The 15,680-nt window shown below is 47.6% G+C and overlaps 1 protein-coding gene across 1 annotated transcript; it reads left to right on the plus strand.

The window, feature by feature from the left end:
• The first annotated feature begins 613 nt into the window (after window positions 1–613).
• On the plus strand, window positions 614–5,460 carry SLC35D3 (solute carrier family 35 member D3). The gene is made up of 2 exons (XM_084622146.1): window positions 614–1,190; window positions 3,183–5,460. The coding sequence occupies exons 1-2, from the start codon at window positions 755–757 to the stop codon at window positions 4,007–4,009; spliced, it is 1,263 nt and encodes a 420-aa protein (XP_084478272.1). The 5' UTR covers window positions 614–754; the 3' UTR covers window positions 4,010–5,460.
• Window positions 5,461–15,680: the final 10,220 nt, after the last annotated feature.

Raw genomic sequence — 15,680 nt, forward strand, 5'->3', positions numbered from 1 at the left:
CCCCCCACCCTTTTCCGTGCCCCTTGCTGAAGAGGGAGGGGAGACGCGGTTGGGTCTGCATTCATTCCAGGCGGCCCCTCCTGCGGGTCGGGCTTTGGGGGGGGGGCAAAGAATGTTTGCGGGTGAGGAAATTGGGCGATTTCGTTGTTCCCCTAGATCCCACGCCCCCGTTGAAAGGGAGGAGGTGTCAGAGCCGCACTCGCTTGCCCCCCTCTGGGTGGGAGAGTGTAAGGAGGAGGGGGCAAGCGCTGGTGCATGCCCCTGGCCGAGTGCTAGCCCCTTACCTTCCGAGGCGCTGGCTCTTTTCTTTAAACCACCCGGCCAGCCCTGACTCATCCCCGGGGCCAAGGAAGCGGCCGGGAAGGAAAACCAGCAAAGGCAAGGACAGGACCCCGCTGTAATTAGAGTCATGGGGAGTGCAGCGCGGCCACCCCGCCCCGCCCGCGGCAGCAGGGACTCGGGCTCCTCCGCACCAGGGGGTTTCCAAGGGCCGCGGAGAGATTCTCCACGGGATCCCCCCCTCCCGCCCCCGCCGCCCCCCCGGGTCAGCCCCTCCCCCGCCCTCCTGCCCCTTTGCGGCGAGCGAGCGGCGCTGGGATCAGTGTCACTTGCCCAGGCGGGGGACCCACGCAGCGGAGCGGCGGCGGCGGCGGCGGGGAACCCGGCGGCGCCCAGGCGTAACGGGGATCGCAGCCTCCTCCCGGCGGGCGGCTGCTGCCGGAGCCCCGGCGCCGCGGGGGCAGAGCGGGCCGCCATGCGGCTGTGCCAGGGCCGCGCGCTGGGCATCGGGGTGGCGGTGGCCCACGGGCTGATCTCGGGCTCGCTGAACATCCTGCTCAAGTTCCTCCTCAGCCGCCACCACTTCGCCTTCCTCACGCTGCTGCAGTGCCTGAGCAGCGCGCTGGCCGCCCTCAGCCTGGCGCTGCTGCGGCGCCTGGGGCTGGTGGCCCTGCCCGCCTTCGGGCTCAGCCTGGCGCGCCCCTTCGCGGCCGTGGCCGCGCTCTCCACGCTGCAGTCCAGCCTCACCCTGTGGGCGCTGCGCGGGCTCAGCCTGCCCATGTACGTGGTCTTCAAGCGCTGCCTGCCCCTGGCCACCCTGCTGCTGGGCGTCCTGGTGCTCAAGAACGGCGGCCCCTCGGCCGGGGTGCTGGGCGCCGTGCTCATCACCACCTGCGGGGCGGCGCTGGCAGGTGAGCCCGGCCCCGTCCCGCTCCCTCGGACCGTCCCTCTCCTGCGCCCCCCACCCTCAGCCCATCGCCCTGCGCGGCTGTCCCCGTGCCCCCGTCCCCCATCCCCATCCCACACCCCACCCGCAGCCCATCGCCCTGTACAGCTGTCCCCGTGCCCCCGTCCCCCATCCCCATCCCACACCCCACCCGCAGCCCATCGCCCTGTACAGCTGTCCCCAACACCCCATCCACACCCACCCCGTCCCCCACCCCCTGCCCTCCCGCCCCCCACCCTCAGCCCATCGCCCTGCACTGCTGTCCCCATCCCTCCCCTCGCATCCTCACCCCATCACCTTCTCTCACCTCTCACCCCATCCACCCCCACCGCATCCCCCCACCACCTTCCCTCCGCCCCCCACCCTCAGCCCATCGCCCCGTCACCAGCGCTGCTGTCCCCTCATACCTCATCCCCATGCCCTCCTCACCTCTCCTCCCGTCCCCACCAAACCTTCACCCCATTCCCGTCTGCCATTGCGGCCACCCCGCACCCCATCCCTTAACCCCCATCATCTTCTCTCCCATCCCTGTTCCAACCTCTCCAATCCCCCCATCCTCATCTTCCTCTTGCAGACCCTCCTCCCCAACACACTCCCACCCTACCACTCCTCTCACCCCCTCCCTGCCTGCCTGCCGCTCCTTAGCCCCTCTCAGACTTGTCACCCCTCAGTTCCCACCCCTCCTTCCTACCCCCTTATCTCACTGGCTCCGCGCTGATCTCTCATCCCTGCTTCCCCAGCACATCGGCCCCTCTTATCCCTCCCTTTCCCTTCGCAGCCTCTTTCCTCCCGATCCCTTTGAGCTTCCTTCCCTCGGCTTGGAATAGGTCAGTACGCGGGACTGTTATTCTGGGGGGCAAGAAGGTTATTTCAATTGTTCCCAACTCTCTGTGGCTTGGGAGCAGCGATCCCTTTGTGCAGGGCAGGTCTTGTGAACAGGGGGTGGTTTCCAGCTCTTCCCTTTTCCTGGGGCTACAGGGATCAGCGAGGAGTGCCACGGTTATTCTGGTGGGCTAGAAATAGGAGTTGAGAAGGCGATCACCCTTGTCCCTTCTCCCGCCCACTGAGTTCCGCGCCCTTGGGAGCTGCCTGGCTTCCCCTTGAGAGGCCGGGGTAGCTCGGAGGCTCCAGCTGGGAAGCCGGGGATCTGGAAAGGAGGCGGCAGGTGGAAGCTGTAACCGGGCATCAAGAGGAAAAGCCAAACTCTGCCCTCGGATCCTCACGCTTTACTCCCATTGACTGCAACGGTGACATCCATGTGTGGGTTCTGAAGGCAGAATCTGGCTCTGCTAGGGACAAGGCACCACACGGATTTATGAATTGTTCATGGAACCGGAATGAAAAACATACTGTTCATTTTGCACTGAAACCAAACCTTGGGCTCTTTTCTCCAGCGCCAGAAGCTGCCTGCTTTATTGGGGGGAGGTGGGAAGGGCAGGATCAGGAGACTGAACACTGAAAGCTAAATGGCACGTCCCGGCTGGTACTGAGCTCTGGGGATAGTTTGAGGCAGAGACAGCAATACAAAAATATTTTCCTGCTATGATTATATATCAACTGTGTGTTTCCTTTCTCTTCCTTCTTTCCTTTCCTTCTCCCTCCTCTTCCCCCCCCCCCCAGAAAAAAAGAGAGGATGCAAACTAATTTGGGCTCTGAGGTAAAACTCTCTGGCTGGGTAGGATCTGGAGAATGAGAAGTTAAAGGGATGACTTTGAAGTAAGGGGGAGAGAAAGAGATTTTGTATGTGATGGTGTCTTTTTATCTACCTATTTGTCAGAAGATAGTGTAATTTAGGATAGTAATCAGAAATCATAGGACTCAGTAACATTTGTTTAAACAGATGTTGTCTCTCTGTTTGGTCTTAAATAATGTCACAAATAAGAACATGGTCCCCCCTCCTTCTCTTCTCTTTCTCTCTCTCTTGTAAATGCATTTTTCTTTCTGTCTCTTCTGGCAGGAGCTGGTGACCTGACTGGTGACCCCGTAGGGTATGTGACAGGAGCACTGGCTGTGTTGGTACATGCTACATATTTAGTGCTCATTCAAAAGACAAGTGCAGATAGTGACTATGGACCCCTGACAGCCCAATATGTCATTGCTGTTTCGGCTACTCCTTTTCTCATTATCTGCTCCTTTGCCAGCATGGATTCCATCAATGTCTGGTCTTTCCCAGGCTGGAAGGACCCTGTCATGACATGCACCTTTATTGCTTGCGTCTTCTTTGGCTGTGCCATGAACTTTACTACCCTTCACTGCACCTACATTAACTCAGCTGTGACCACGAGCTTCATTGGGGTGGTGAAGAGCATAGCAACCATCACAGTGGGGATGGTGGCATTCAATGATGTGGCACCCACAAAGCTATTTATAGCAGGTGTAGTGGTCAACACCTTGGGCTCTGTCATTTACTGTGTGGTCAAGTACATTGAGACCAGACGGCAGAGCAACTATGAAGACCTGGAGAAAGAAGCTAGAGAGGAAGAGGAGAAGGGACATGCTGGAGGCCAACCACCATTTGTAATGGAGGAGACGTCCAAGGAGAAAGGGACCGAAGAGACAGCTGTAAAGGAGTCAGCAACTGGGAACAGTCAGTGTATAGAGGAACAGAAGGACAGCACTGTGGAGACAGCAGAGGTGCCCGTTGTCCACAAAGAAGCTAGGACTGAAGAAGTTAACAAGAGCTCATTAAAAGAAGCCTACCTTGGAGTATGGAGGTTGGTTAGGGGGACTAATTATATAAAAAAAGATTATTTAATAGAAAACGAGGAGTTACCAAATCCCTGAAAAGCAGAATTTTTAAAATATATTACTGGTTGAGGACAGATCTACTTGGTTCCTTGTGTAAGGAGGGAGATGGGATGTATATTTTAAGCATCTTTATGTGGTTATACTTTATTCTGTTGTTACAGTGTAACAGCATCCATGCTAAGAGCTGTACCACACTAATTATACTAGTATAAAATCAGAACCCTAACCAAAACAGTTAATTTGGTACACCATCTATGTGTAGAGCGGGCCTTAAAGTTGGTTTACACTAAATGTAATTCCACTGTCTTCAGTGGAGTTACTCCTGATTTACAACAGTGTGAGATCAGACCTGAACTGCTGAGAAGCTCTGATCAGCAAAATAAGGATATCATCCTACAAATGTTTACTACTTTGTAATCACCCCTCATTGAAGTTTGATTTTGGATTAGACCCATGGAGCATCCTTCAGTGACATCATTGGAACTACTTAAGACCAGTAGTAAATATTTTTAGAATCAGTTTCTAGAGCAGTTCATTTGTTTTAGATTATGTCCATATATATGTGTGTGTGTGTTTATAAATACAGATCAGTATGCAATAACATTTTTAATGTAGCATCCGGAAACATAACATTTAAAATATATTTTTGGAAAAGATGGTGTTCGGGGCTAAAGATGTGTATGACAGAGCCTAAAATTGCTGAGCTGTTGAAGAAGTGGCACACAGAGCTGTATGCTGCACTTAGTGTACAACTGCACTGAAGTAATGAGAGTCATTTACTGTGATCTGAAATATTATGTTTACCTTCTGTTCAACCTTCTTAATGTATTTTTAAATAAACGCTCTATTTATTGGTTATAAAGTAAATTAAATTTAAAAAATGCATTCTAGAATAATGTAATCCGCTTTTCTTACTGGTCGCTGGTCTAATATTAAAATCATGAGAATAGTAAATTTCTTTGTAATCCATGCAGGCCACTGAACACCACATTTATTGCCAATTTGTTCTCTCTGTGTTCAGTATTTTGTGTCTACTGGTGAGGTCAAATACTGACTGCATCACAGCCAAGATTTCCTGGCATATAACGCTGTTACCTGTTTGGCACATTTGAAAACATGCTGTAGAAAGCTATGCAGTCATATAATACCACCTTTTCTACATGCCTGGTGGAAATGTAATGGTTTGCTGCTTATTGTTAAAGTATGATAGTAGAAACATATGGGAATTCTAACCGTATTTAACTGTTAAAAGCTGCTGTTACAATTTTGTACATTTGCCTGTACGGTAAAATGTGGTTATACTGTAGCTTGTACATAACTAATCTTGAAAGTTTAAGAATTTCCTGCATTAAAAATGGGGATTTGGTAAATAAAACTGAGTTTTCCAATGAAGGAGACTGTTGCAAAATAAAATAAAAATATTGCCTCATGCTGAGGCATGTTAAATTGCATTAACGGAAGACTTCAATTAATCTGGAGAATGACACGTGGAAATAAAATGCACTGCTCTACAGAAGCCTCCTGGTTTTCTTATTGCAGCTGTTCCAGGGTGCTCGTTTTTAGTTCACGTTCATAATTCCTGCACCTGTATCACTTCTAAATTTCCTTCAACATGTTACACCACCACTGTAAGCACTGTCAGACATCACTGGTACAAGAATTAGCAGTATGCAGAGGAATACAAGAATTCCCAAGTGGCTGCTAAACTGGAGTTTTAAGCATCTGGTGCACTAGCCAGTGATTTTCCTGACCAAATCTCTAGGTCGATTTGGTAGCACAACTGTTAATCTGCTATCAATTTAGAATTAAAAATTGATGAGACTAGATCCTATTTATTATTAATTTAATAGTTAGTTACATGATAATAGCCCTGAATATTTTCATTTTAAAATGTTTAATAAATATTATTTCTTTCTCATGACATCCCTGTGAGAAGAATTAACTATTATTTCCACCCTTTAACATTAGGCCAAAGTAACAAATGGTTTAGTGTGGTAAAGATGTGAATATCAGACTTGTGCAGTACACTTGGTGTGCTGATTATATTAGGGTGTTGATTGGTCATCTTCAATGTGCACAGAAATGTGCATTCAGAAAGCTGAAAAGATATAAATTCTCCTTGTGTTATCACAGTTGTGATAATGGTGCATAATGACTTCTTTCAAAATAAACATTAATTTTAATGTCAATATGCCAACGAGCAACACTATTGTTGCTGTAGCATTACAAAGCAGGGAATTAATAGAAACCAGGCAAGGAAAGCCAGACTGGCATCTTTATTTTATTTGTTTCAAAAAAGAAATAAAAATGATGTCAGATAAATGTGGAAATGACAATATTGTTTTATTGAGATATATATTTTTAACTTATTTTACTATAGGAAACCTGATCTTGGCTTTGCCTTTATTGCCAGAAGGAAAGTACCACTGCCTTTAAATAAACAGATGAGGATGAAAGAAGATCTACTTTAAACATGTATTCACTTATTTATAAACTACTATCGACTTTCATGGTCTGTTTATTGCTATTGTTTAATAGCCTCCACTAACCAAATATTTAGTTACCTCTGTTTGCTGCAAGCAAAGGGTTAAGTACCTAGAAAGACACAGCTTTTTTCAGCTCTTACTTTTAAATTAACAGTTGGCAATTTAAAGTTTTAATGATAAAAATCCAAAGCCACAGATTCCATTCTCCTTACTTTCTCTCCCCCATCAGATATATTTTCCCATATTGCTTTGATGTTTCCCCATATTGCCTGGTTTTTAATCTGAAGCCTCAGCAACCGCAGAGCAGGCAATCAACTTTGCCCATCAGTTAGCTGCAATGTTCATGCTTCAATAGTTTGCTGGAGGTCATTGGAAAGCTGTTCACTTACTGCACGCTTGTTTCTGTAATTGATGAGCATGTTGTTGTCGTTTTTCTTCTCTTCCTACTCCCCCGCTCTTCTATTTCATGCTGGGGCAAATCCAGTTGCCAGTGCCCAGTCTAAGTATCTCTTCTGAGTGCTGGGGAGATCCTAAGGGAGAAATCATCCTCTCCCCAAGTTAGTGGAATGGCAGAGTGGACCTACCCCATTGACATCTTTGTGGCACTACATAGGACATAGGTCTGAAAAGGACTTCACCCCTACTATGCTGGGAGGAAGGACTAAAGGAACCTTTTAACAGCAGATCCTCTGTTCCCACCCTTCTGCATGTGGCAATGTACTGATTCCCCATGGAGTTGGGCTATTGGCAAAAAAAAAAAAAAAAAGACCTATACAAGAGAGATCGATCTCTGCCAGGTTGTCAGCAGCAGAACTTCTTGTTTCCTCTGCAGTAGTTGCTCCCCACTTGTGGAGACGCGGGTAGGATTTTGTATTGTATAGATATATACCATAGTTACACAATTTGGGGGGAAATTCTTTGTAGTAAGAGCAATGTGCCAGTGAAGCTGTAAACGAAAAGGAAGGTGGTTGAAAACCAGCACTGTAGTTATTCAAGAATTGGCTTGATAAGACATTATACTTGTTATTGTGGTAGTACCTTGGAACCCCAGTCGAGGGCAGAGTCCCATTGTGCTTGGCACTACACAGACAAGTAACAAAGACGGCTCTCTCTGCTCCAGAAAGCTTACACTCTAGGTGCCAGAGAGCATGCAACAGGTGCACAAAACAGGGGGTGGTGGTTTGGGAGCATGAGGTCATAACCAAATGAACACAATTGATCAGAAAAGCAGAAATTCAGCTTTAGGTTAAAATTTTAGGACTCCCATCAACTTCAACCTCTGGCTCACATGCCAATGGCTCTTAGCCCTGGTCTACACTAGGAGTTTAGGTCAAATTTAGCAGCATTAATTGATGTAAACCTGCACGCATCCACACAATGAAGCCCTTTTTTTCGACTTAAAGGGGTCTTAAAATCGATTTCCTTAATCCACCTCTGACAAGTGGATTAGCGCTTAAATCGGCCTTGCCGGGTCAAATTTGAGGTACTGTGGACGCAATTAGATGGTATTGGCCTCCGGGAGCTATCCCAGAGTGCTCTATTGTGGCCGCTCTGGACAGCACTCTCAACTTAGATGCACTGGCCAGGTAGACAGGAAAAGGCCCGTGAACTTTTGAATTTCAATTTCCTGTTTGCATGGTCACCTGCAGCTTGCCACGCTGGCCAGAGCTCATCAGCAGAGGTGACCATGCAGAGCTCATCAGCAGAGGTGACCATGATGGAGTCCCAGAATCACAAAAGAGCTCCAGCATGGACCAAATGGGAGGTACGGGATCTGATCGCTGTATGGGGAGAGGAATCCGTGCTATCAGAACTCCGTTCCAGTTTTTGAAATGCCAAAACATTTGTCAAAATCTCCCAGGACATGAAGGACAGAGGCCATAACAGGGACCCAAAGCAATGCCGCGTGAAATTTAAGGAGCTGAGGCAAGCCTACCAGAAAACCAGAGAGGCAAACGGCCGCTCCGGGTCAGAGCCCCAAACATGCCGCTTCTATGATGAGCTGCATGCCATTTTAGGGGGTTCAGCCACCACTACCCCAACCGTGTTGTTTGACTCCTTCAATGGAGATGGAGGCAACACAGAGGCAGGTTTTGGGGATGAGGAAGATGATGAAGTTGTAGATAGCTCACAGCAAGCAAGCGGAGAAACCGGTTTTCCCGACAGCCAGGAACTGTTTCTCACCCTGTACCTGGAGGCAGTCCCCCCCGGACCCACCCAAGGCTGCCTCCCGGACTCATCAGGTGGAGAAGGGACCTCTGGTGACTGTACCTTTTAAAATACTATCCATGGTTTAAAAGCAAGCATGTTTAATGATTAATTTGCCCTGGCATTTGCAGCTTTCCAGGATGTACGCCCAAAGCCTTTGCAAAAGGTTTCTGGGGAGGGCAGCCTTATTCCACCCACCATGGTAGGACACTTTACCACACCAGGCCAGTAGCACGTACTCGGGAATCATTGTAGAACAAAGCATTGCAGTGTATGTTTGCTGGCATTCAAACAACATCTTTATCTCTCTGTGTTATCCTCAGGAGAGTGATATCATTCATGGTCACCTGGTTGAAATAGGGTGCTTTTCTTAAGGGGACATGCAGAGGTGCCCGTTCCTGCTGGGCTGTTTGCCTGTGGCTGAACAGAAATGTTCCCCGCTGTTAGCCGGGGTGGGAGGGGTGAGGGGCTAGCCACGTGGTGGCGGGAGGCAAAATGCGACCTTGGAACAAAAGCACATGTGCTGTGTATGTAATGTTAACAGCAAGGTTTACTGTGGAAGAGTGTAGCCATTGTTCTAGAAAATGTGTCTTTTTAAATACCACTGCCTCTTTTTTTTTCTCCACCAGCTGCATGTGTTTCAATGATCACAGGATCTTCGCCTTCCAGAGGCTAGTGAAGATTAGAAGGCGAAAAAACCGCACTCACGATGAAATGTTCTCTGAGCTCATGGTGTCCTCCCACACTGACATACCACAGACGACTGCGTGGAGGCAGACAATGTCAGAGTGCAGGAAAGCTCAATATGACCTGGAGGAGAGGTGGTGGGCTAAAGAGAGTAAGTGGCGGGCTGAAGAGAGGGCTGAAGCTCAAATGTGGTGGCAGCGTGATGAGAGGAGGCAGGATTCAATGCTGAGGCTGCTGGAGGATCAAACCAATATGCTCCTTCGTGTGGTTGAGCTGCAGGAAAGGCAGCAGGAGCACAGACTGCCGCTACAGCCCCTGTGCAACCAACCACCCTCCTCCCCAAGTTCCATACCCTCCTCACCCAGATGCCCAAGAATGTGATGGGGGGGGGCCTCTGGCCACCCGGCCACTCCACCCCAGAGGATAGCCCAAGCAACAGAAGGCTGGCATTCAATAAGTTTTAAACTTTTAAACTTTTAAAGTGCTGTGTGGCCTTGTCCTTCCCTCCTCCACCACCCCTCCTGGTACTTCTCTCCTCCACCACCCCTCCTGGGCTACCTTGGTAGTTATCCCCCTATTTGTGTGATGAATGAATGAAGAATGCATGAATGAGAAGCAACAATGACTTTATTGCTTCTGCAAGTGGTGATCGAAGGGAGGAGGGAAGGGTGGTTAGCTTACAGGGAATTAGAGTGAACCAAGGGGCTGTGGGTTTCATCATGGAGAAACAAACAGAACTATCACACCATAGCCTGTCCAGTCATGAAACTGGTTTTCAAAGCTTCTCTGATGCGCACCGCGCCCTCCTATGCTCTTCTAACCGCCCTGGTGTTTGGCTGTGCGAAACCAGCAGCCAGACGATTTGCCTCAACCTCCCACCCCTCCATAAACATCTCCCCCTTACTCTCACAGATATTATGGAGCGCACAGCAAGCAGTAATAACAGTGGGAATATTGGTTTCGCTGAGGTCTAACCGAGTCAGTAAACTGCGCCAGTGTGCTTTTAAACGTCCAAATGCACATTCTACCACCATTCTGTACTTGCTCAGCCTGTAGTTGAACAGCTCCTGACTACTGTCCAGGCTGCCTGTGTACGGCTTCATGAGCCATGGCATTAAGGGGTAGGCTGGGTCCCCAAGGATAGATATAGGCATTTCAACATCCCCAGTGGTTATTTTCTGGTCTGGGAATAAAGTCCCTTCTTGCAGGTTTTGAAACGGACCAGAGTTCCTGAAGATGCGAGCGTCATGTACCTTTCCCGGCCATCCCACATTGATGTTGGTGAAACGTCCCTTGTGATCCACCAGTGCTTGCAGCACTATTGAAAAGTAGCCCATTGCAGCAAAGCCATCCACTATGACCTGCACATTTCCAGGGTCACTACCCTTGAGATCACCAGATCTTTGATTGCGTTGGCTACTTGCGTCACAGCAGCCCCCACAGTAGATTTGCCCACTCCAAATTGATTCCCGACTGACCAGTAGCTGTCTGGCATTGCAAGCTTCCACAGGGCTATTGCCACTCACTTCTCAACTGTGAGGGCTGCTCTCATCTTGGTATTCATGCGCTTCAGGGCAGGGGAAAGCAAGTCACAAAGTTCCATAAAAGTGCCCTTACGCATGCGAAAGTTTCGCAACCACTGGGAATCGTCCCAGACCTGCAACACTATGCGGTCCCACCAGTCTGTGCTTGTTTCCCGAGCCCAGAATCGGTGTTCCACCGCATGAACCTGGCCCATTAGCACCATGATGCTCACATTGCCAGGGCCCGTGCTTTGAGAGAAGTCTGTGTCCATGTCCTCATCACTCATGTTACCGTGCTGACGTCATCTACTCGCCCGGTATCGCTTTGCCAGGTTCTGGTGCTGCATATACTGCTGGATAATGCGTGTGGTGTTTAATGTGCTCCTAATTGCCAAAGTGATCTGAGCGGGCTCCATGCTTGCTGTGGTATGGCGTCTGCACAGAAAAAAGGCGCGAAACGATTGTCTGCCGTTTCCCTGACGGAGGGAGGGGCGACTGACGACATGGCTTACAGGGTTGGCTTACAGGGAATTAAAATCAACAAAGGGGGTGGCTTTGCAAGAAACTGAATGGCCCCCTCAAGGATAGAACTCAAAACCTCAAGGATAGAACTCAAAACTGGGTTTGGCAGGCCGTTGATTTCACAGAGGGAAGGAGGGAGGGAGGAGAAAATGAATACAAAACAAATCTGGTCTATTTCTTGTTTTGAGCCACTTCATCTGTCTTTATATATCTTGCTGGCAGCAGACTGTGCAGTACGACCGCTAGCCATCGTCATCTCCTGGGTGCTCGGCAGAAGATGGTTCAGTATGACTGCTGGCCATCACCTTCTGCTGGCTGGAGGTTAAAAGACAGTGCACTGCTAGTAGGACCTAATCACCACGAGATGAAACTTAAAAGGGAAATGACCTGGCTGAGTCACTCCCATGTTTGCCCAGGAGCCCGATTAGAAGAGCACCCAGGACTATGTCGATGACGGTTACCAGTCATACTTCACTGTCTGCTGCCAAAAGGCAATTAACTGCTGCTGTGTAGCAATGCAATACCATGTCTGCCAGCATCCAGGAGACATAGGGTGACGGTTTGCTGAGCGGGCTCCATGCTTGCCATGGTATGGCGTCTGCACAGGTAACTCAAGAAAAAAGGCACAAAACGATTGTCTGCCCTCGCTTTCAAGGAGGGAGGGAGGGAACGGGGGCCTGACGATATGTACCCAGAACCACCCGCAACAATGTTTTAGTCCCATCAGGCACTGGGATTTCTACCCAGAAATCAGATGGGCGGCGGAGATTGCGGGAACTGTGGGATAGCCACCCACAGTGCAACGCTCCGGAAGTCGACGGTTGCCTCGGTACTGTGGACACACTCCGCCGACTACATGCACTCAGAGCACTTGTGTGGGGACACACACAATCAACTGTATAAAACCGCTTTCTACAAAACCGACTTCTATAAATTCCACCTAATTTCGTAGTGTAGACATACCCTAACAGACGTAAAAGTGGCAGTTCTTCAACAACAAAAACTTCAAAAGCACTTCAGTGAGAAACTGCAATTAACTGAATTAACTGAATGAACTGGAATTAATTTGCAAACTGGACACCATCAACCTAGGCCTGAATAAAGACTGGGAGTGGCTGGGTCACTACAAAAAGTAATTTTCCCTCTGCTGATACTCACACCTACTTTTCAACTGTTGGAAATGGGCCATGTCCACCTTGATTGCATTGGCATCGTTAACACTACAAAAGTATTTTCCCTCTCTTGATATTTACCCCTTTTTGTCAAACTGTTGAGAATAGGCCACTTCCACTTTAATTGAACTGGCCTTGTTAGCACTGACCCCCCACTTGGTAAGGCAATTCCCATTTTTTTATCCCATATATATCTGCTTACTGTATTTTTCACTCCATGCATCTGATGAAGTGGGTTTTAGCCCATGAAAGCTTATGCCCAGATACATTTGTTAGTCTCTAAGGTGCCACAAGGACTCCTCATTGTTTTTGCTGAATGTGGAATGTGAGTTCTGCAGAAGAGAGGTGCTGCTCCCAGTTTCGGCCCCTAGGGCAAGGAGTCAGTATTTTGCTTACAAACACAGGTGGGGTGATTAAGGTAAGAAAGGGCTGGGAATTAACTTAAGGATCTGGAAATCATTAAATGAGCCTGTAAAACAGGAATCCTGGGAGGTGGGAGGGTTTGAAGACAGAACATAGGGAACTCAGAAGAAATACAGTCAAGGTTACGTTCAGAAAACAGGGAGATCTGAAAGGGATAGGTGAAAAGAAAAGAAGGCCAAAGCCAAGGGAAGGGTTAGCATGTGGCCCCATCACCGTAATATCTGAGTGCCTCACAATGTTTAACCTATTTCTCCTCACAGTCCCTCTGTGAGATAGAGCAGTGATGTTATCCCCATTGTACAGATGGGGCACTGAGGCACAGAGAGGCTAAAGGCCAGATTTTCAAAGGTTTTTAGGCACCTAGTAGGATTTTCAAACGTGTCTAGAAGGTTAGGAGCTTTGTAACCCCCACTAGATGCCTAGCTGCATCTTTGGATGCCTAAAAACCTTTGAAACTCCATCCCTAAAGCACTGGCCTGAGGTCATACAGGAAGTCCAACCTAGGTCTCTGAGGGCTAGCTCCCTATCCACTGGACCAGCCTATCTCTCTGCTGCATGCGGAAAAAAAAAAAAAAAAAGAGGAGTCTGATAGATGGGAGCAAAACCAAGAAGGCCAGTTCTCTGAGACTCCAGCAATTTGTCCCAGGTGATTGGGAAGGATGTCATAGTTGACAGCATAAAAACCACCACAGAGGTCAGGAAGGATGAAGAAAGAGAGAATGAGAGGAGATCACTTAACAAGGGGTGGCAGGTTCTGCCTCATGCTGGGTTGTAGAGAAATGGCTGCTGTACAATTCTCTCTCACAACAGACTGTATTCATATGGCATGCACATCACTGTCTTCCATGTACTGGGACGGAGCTAGTTATTCCTTATCTAGCTGGAGATTAAACTTTTGGCATTTTATAATATTCCAGGGCTGCACTGTAAGAATGTCAGATTCATTTGTCAAGTCAGCTCAAAAGTGAGGCTACATTTCTGGAGATCCAAAGGGGTTTTAAGGTTAACAGTAGTAAAGCAACTTCACAGAGCTTATTCTTTATGTTCTTTAGCTTTAAATCTCAAGCTCCCCAACCACTTCAGAAGCACTGGAAATAAAGAGGCAACCAACCTAATCCATACCATACATCAAATTCTTTTGCAAGCTCAGCTAACACTATACCATTTGTGGGAATTGGATTTTAATTTTACTTCTTAAAGAAATCTCTTATTCTAAAAAATATTAATGGAATAGATTTTTTTTCCCAAGAATGGAGAGGGAGCTGTGATTTAAAAAAAAAAAAAAAGCCTCTTTTCATAACATGCCTCTTATAGAGTCAGACCAGTGGTCCATTAAGCTCAGTATCCTATCTCCAGCAGTGGCCAATACCAGCACTTCAGGGGGAGTGTAAAAAACAGGGCAATTGGAGTGCTCCGCCCCCCGTTTTCTCCTTTCAGCTTCTGCCAGGCAAAGGTTTAGGGTTACACAAGCATGGGATTGTATGTATCCCTGACTAACTTAGCTAATAGCCATTGATGGACCTGTCCTCCATCAATTTATCTAGTTCCTTTTTGAGTTCAATTATACCTTTAGCCATCACAATATCCTATGGCAATGAGTTCCACAGGTGACTGTGCATTGTGTGAAAAAGTACTTGCTCTTGTTTGTCTTCAGTGGACTACCTATTAACTTCATTGGGTGACCCCTGTTTTTTATATTGTGGGAAAGAATAAATAACACTTCTCTTATGCCCCCCCCACACTTAATCATTGGGGAGGTTTAGGTTGGATATTAGGAAAAACTTTTTTCACTAGGAGGGTGGTGAAGCACTGGAATGGGTTACCTAGGGAGGTGGTGGAATCTCCATCCTTAAAGGTTTTTAAGGTCAGGGCTTGACAAAGCCCTGGCTGGGATGATTTAGTTGGGGACTGGTCCTGCTTTGAGCAGGGGGTTGGACTAGATGACCTCCTGAGGTCCCTTCCAACCCTGGTATTCTATGATTCTATGATCTCTTTTCTAAGATGAACATCCCTAAGCTGTTTAGTCTCTCCTCATATGGAAGCCATTCCATACCCCTGATCATCTTTGTTGCCCTTCTCTGAACCTTTTCCAGTTCCACTATATATTTTTGAGATAACCAAAACTGCATTCAGTATTCAAGGACATACTGTGGATTTATATGATGTCTTATATATAATATATATTTTCTGTCTCAGTTTCTACCCCTTTCCTAATATGTCTATTTCCTAACATTCTGTTAGCCATTTTGACCACTGTTGCACATTGAGCTGAAGTTTTCAGAGAACTATCCATAGTGACTCCAAGATCTCTTTCTTGAATGGTAACAGCTAATTTAGACCCCATCAGTATATATCTGTTGTTGAGATTATTTTTTTCTAATGTGTATTACTTTGCACTTAACAATGTTGAATTTCATCTGTCATTTTGTTGCCCAGTCACCTAGTTTTCTGAGATCCCAATAACGCTTTGCAGTCAGCTTTGCATTTAATTATCTTGAATAATTTTTAATCAACTGCAAACTTTGTCAGCTTTCTGTTCACCCCCTTTTCCAGGTCATTAGTGAGTATGCTGAACAGCACCTGTACAAGTACAGATCCTTGGGGGTCCCCAGCTGTTTCTCTCTCTCCATTGTGAAAACTGACCATTTATTCTTACCCTTTGTTTCCTATCTTTTAACCCTCTATG

The sequence above is a fragment of the Lepidochelys olivacea genome (assembly GCF_965140295.1).
Source record: "Lepidochelys olivacea isolate rLepOli2 genome assembly, chromosome: 3".
In the NCBI taxonomy this organism is placed as follows: domain Eukaryota; kingdom Metazoa; phylum Chordata; order Testudines; family Cheloniidae; genus Lepidochelys; species Lepidochelys olivacea.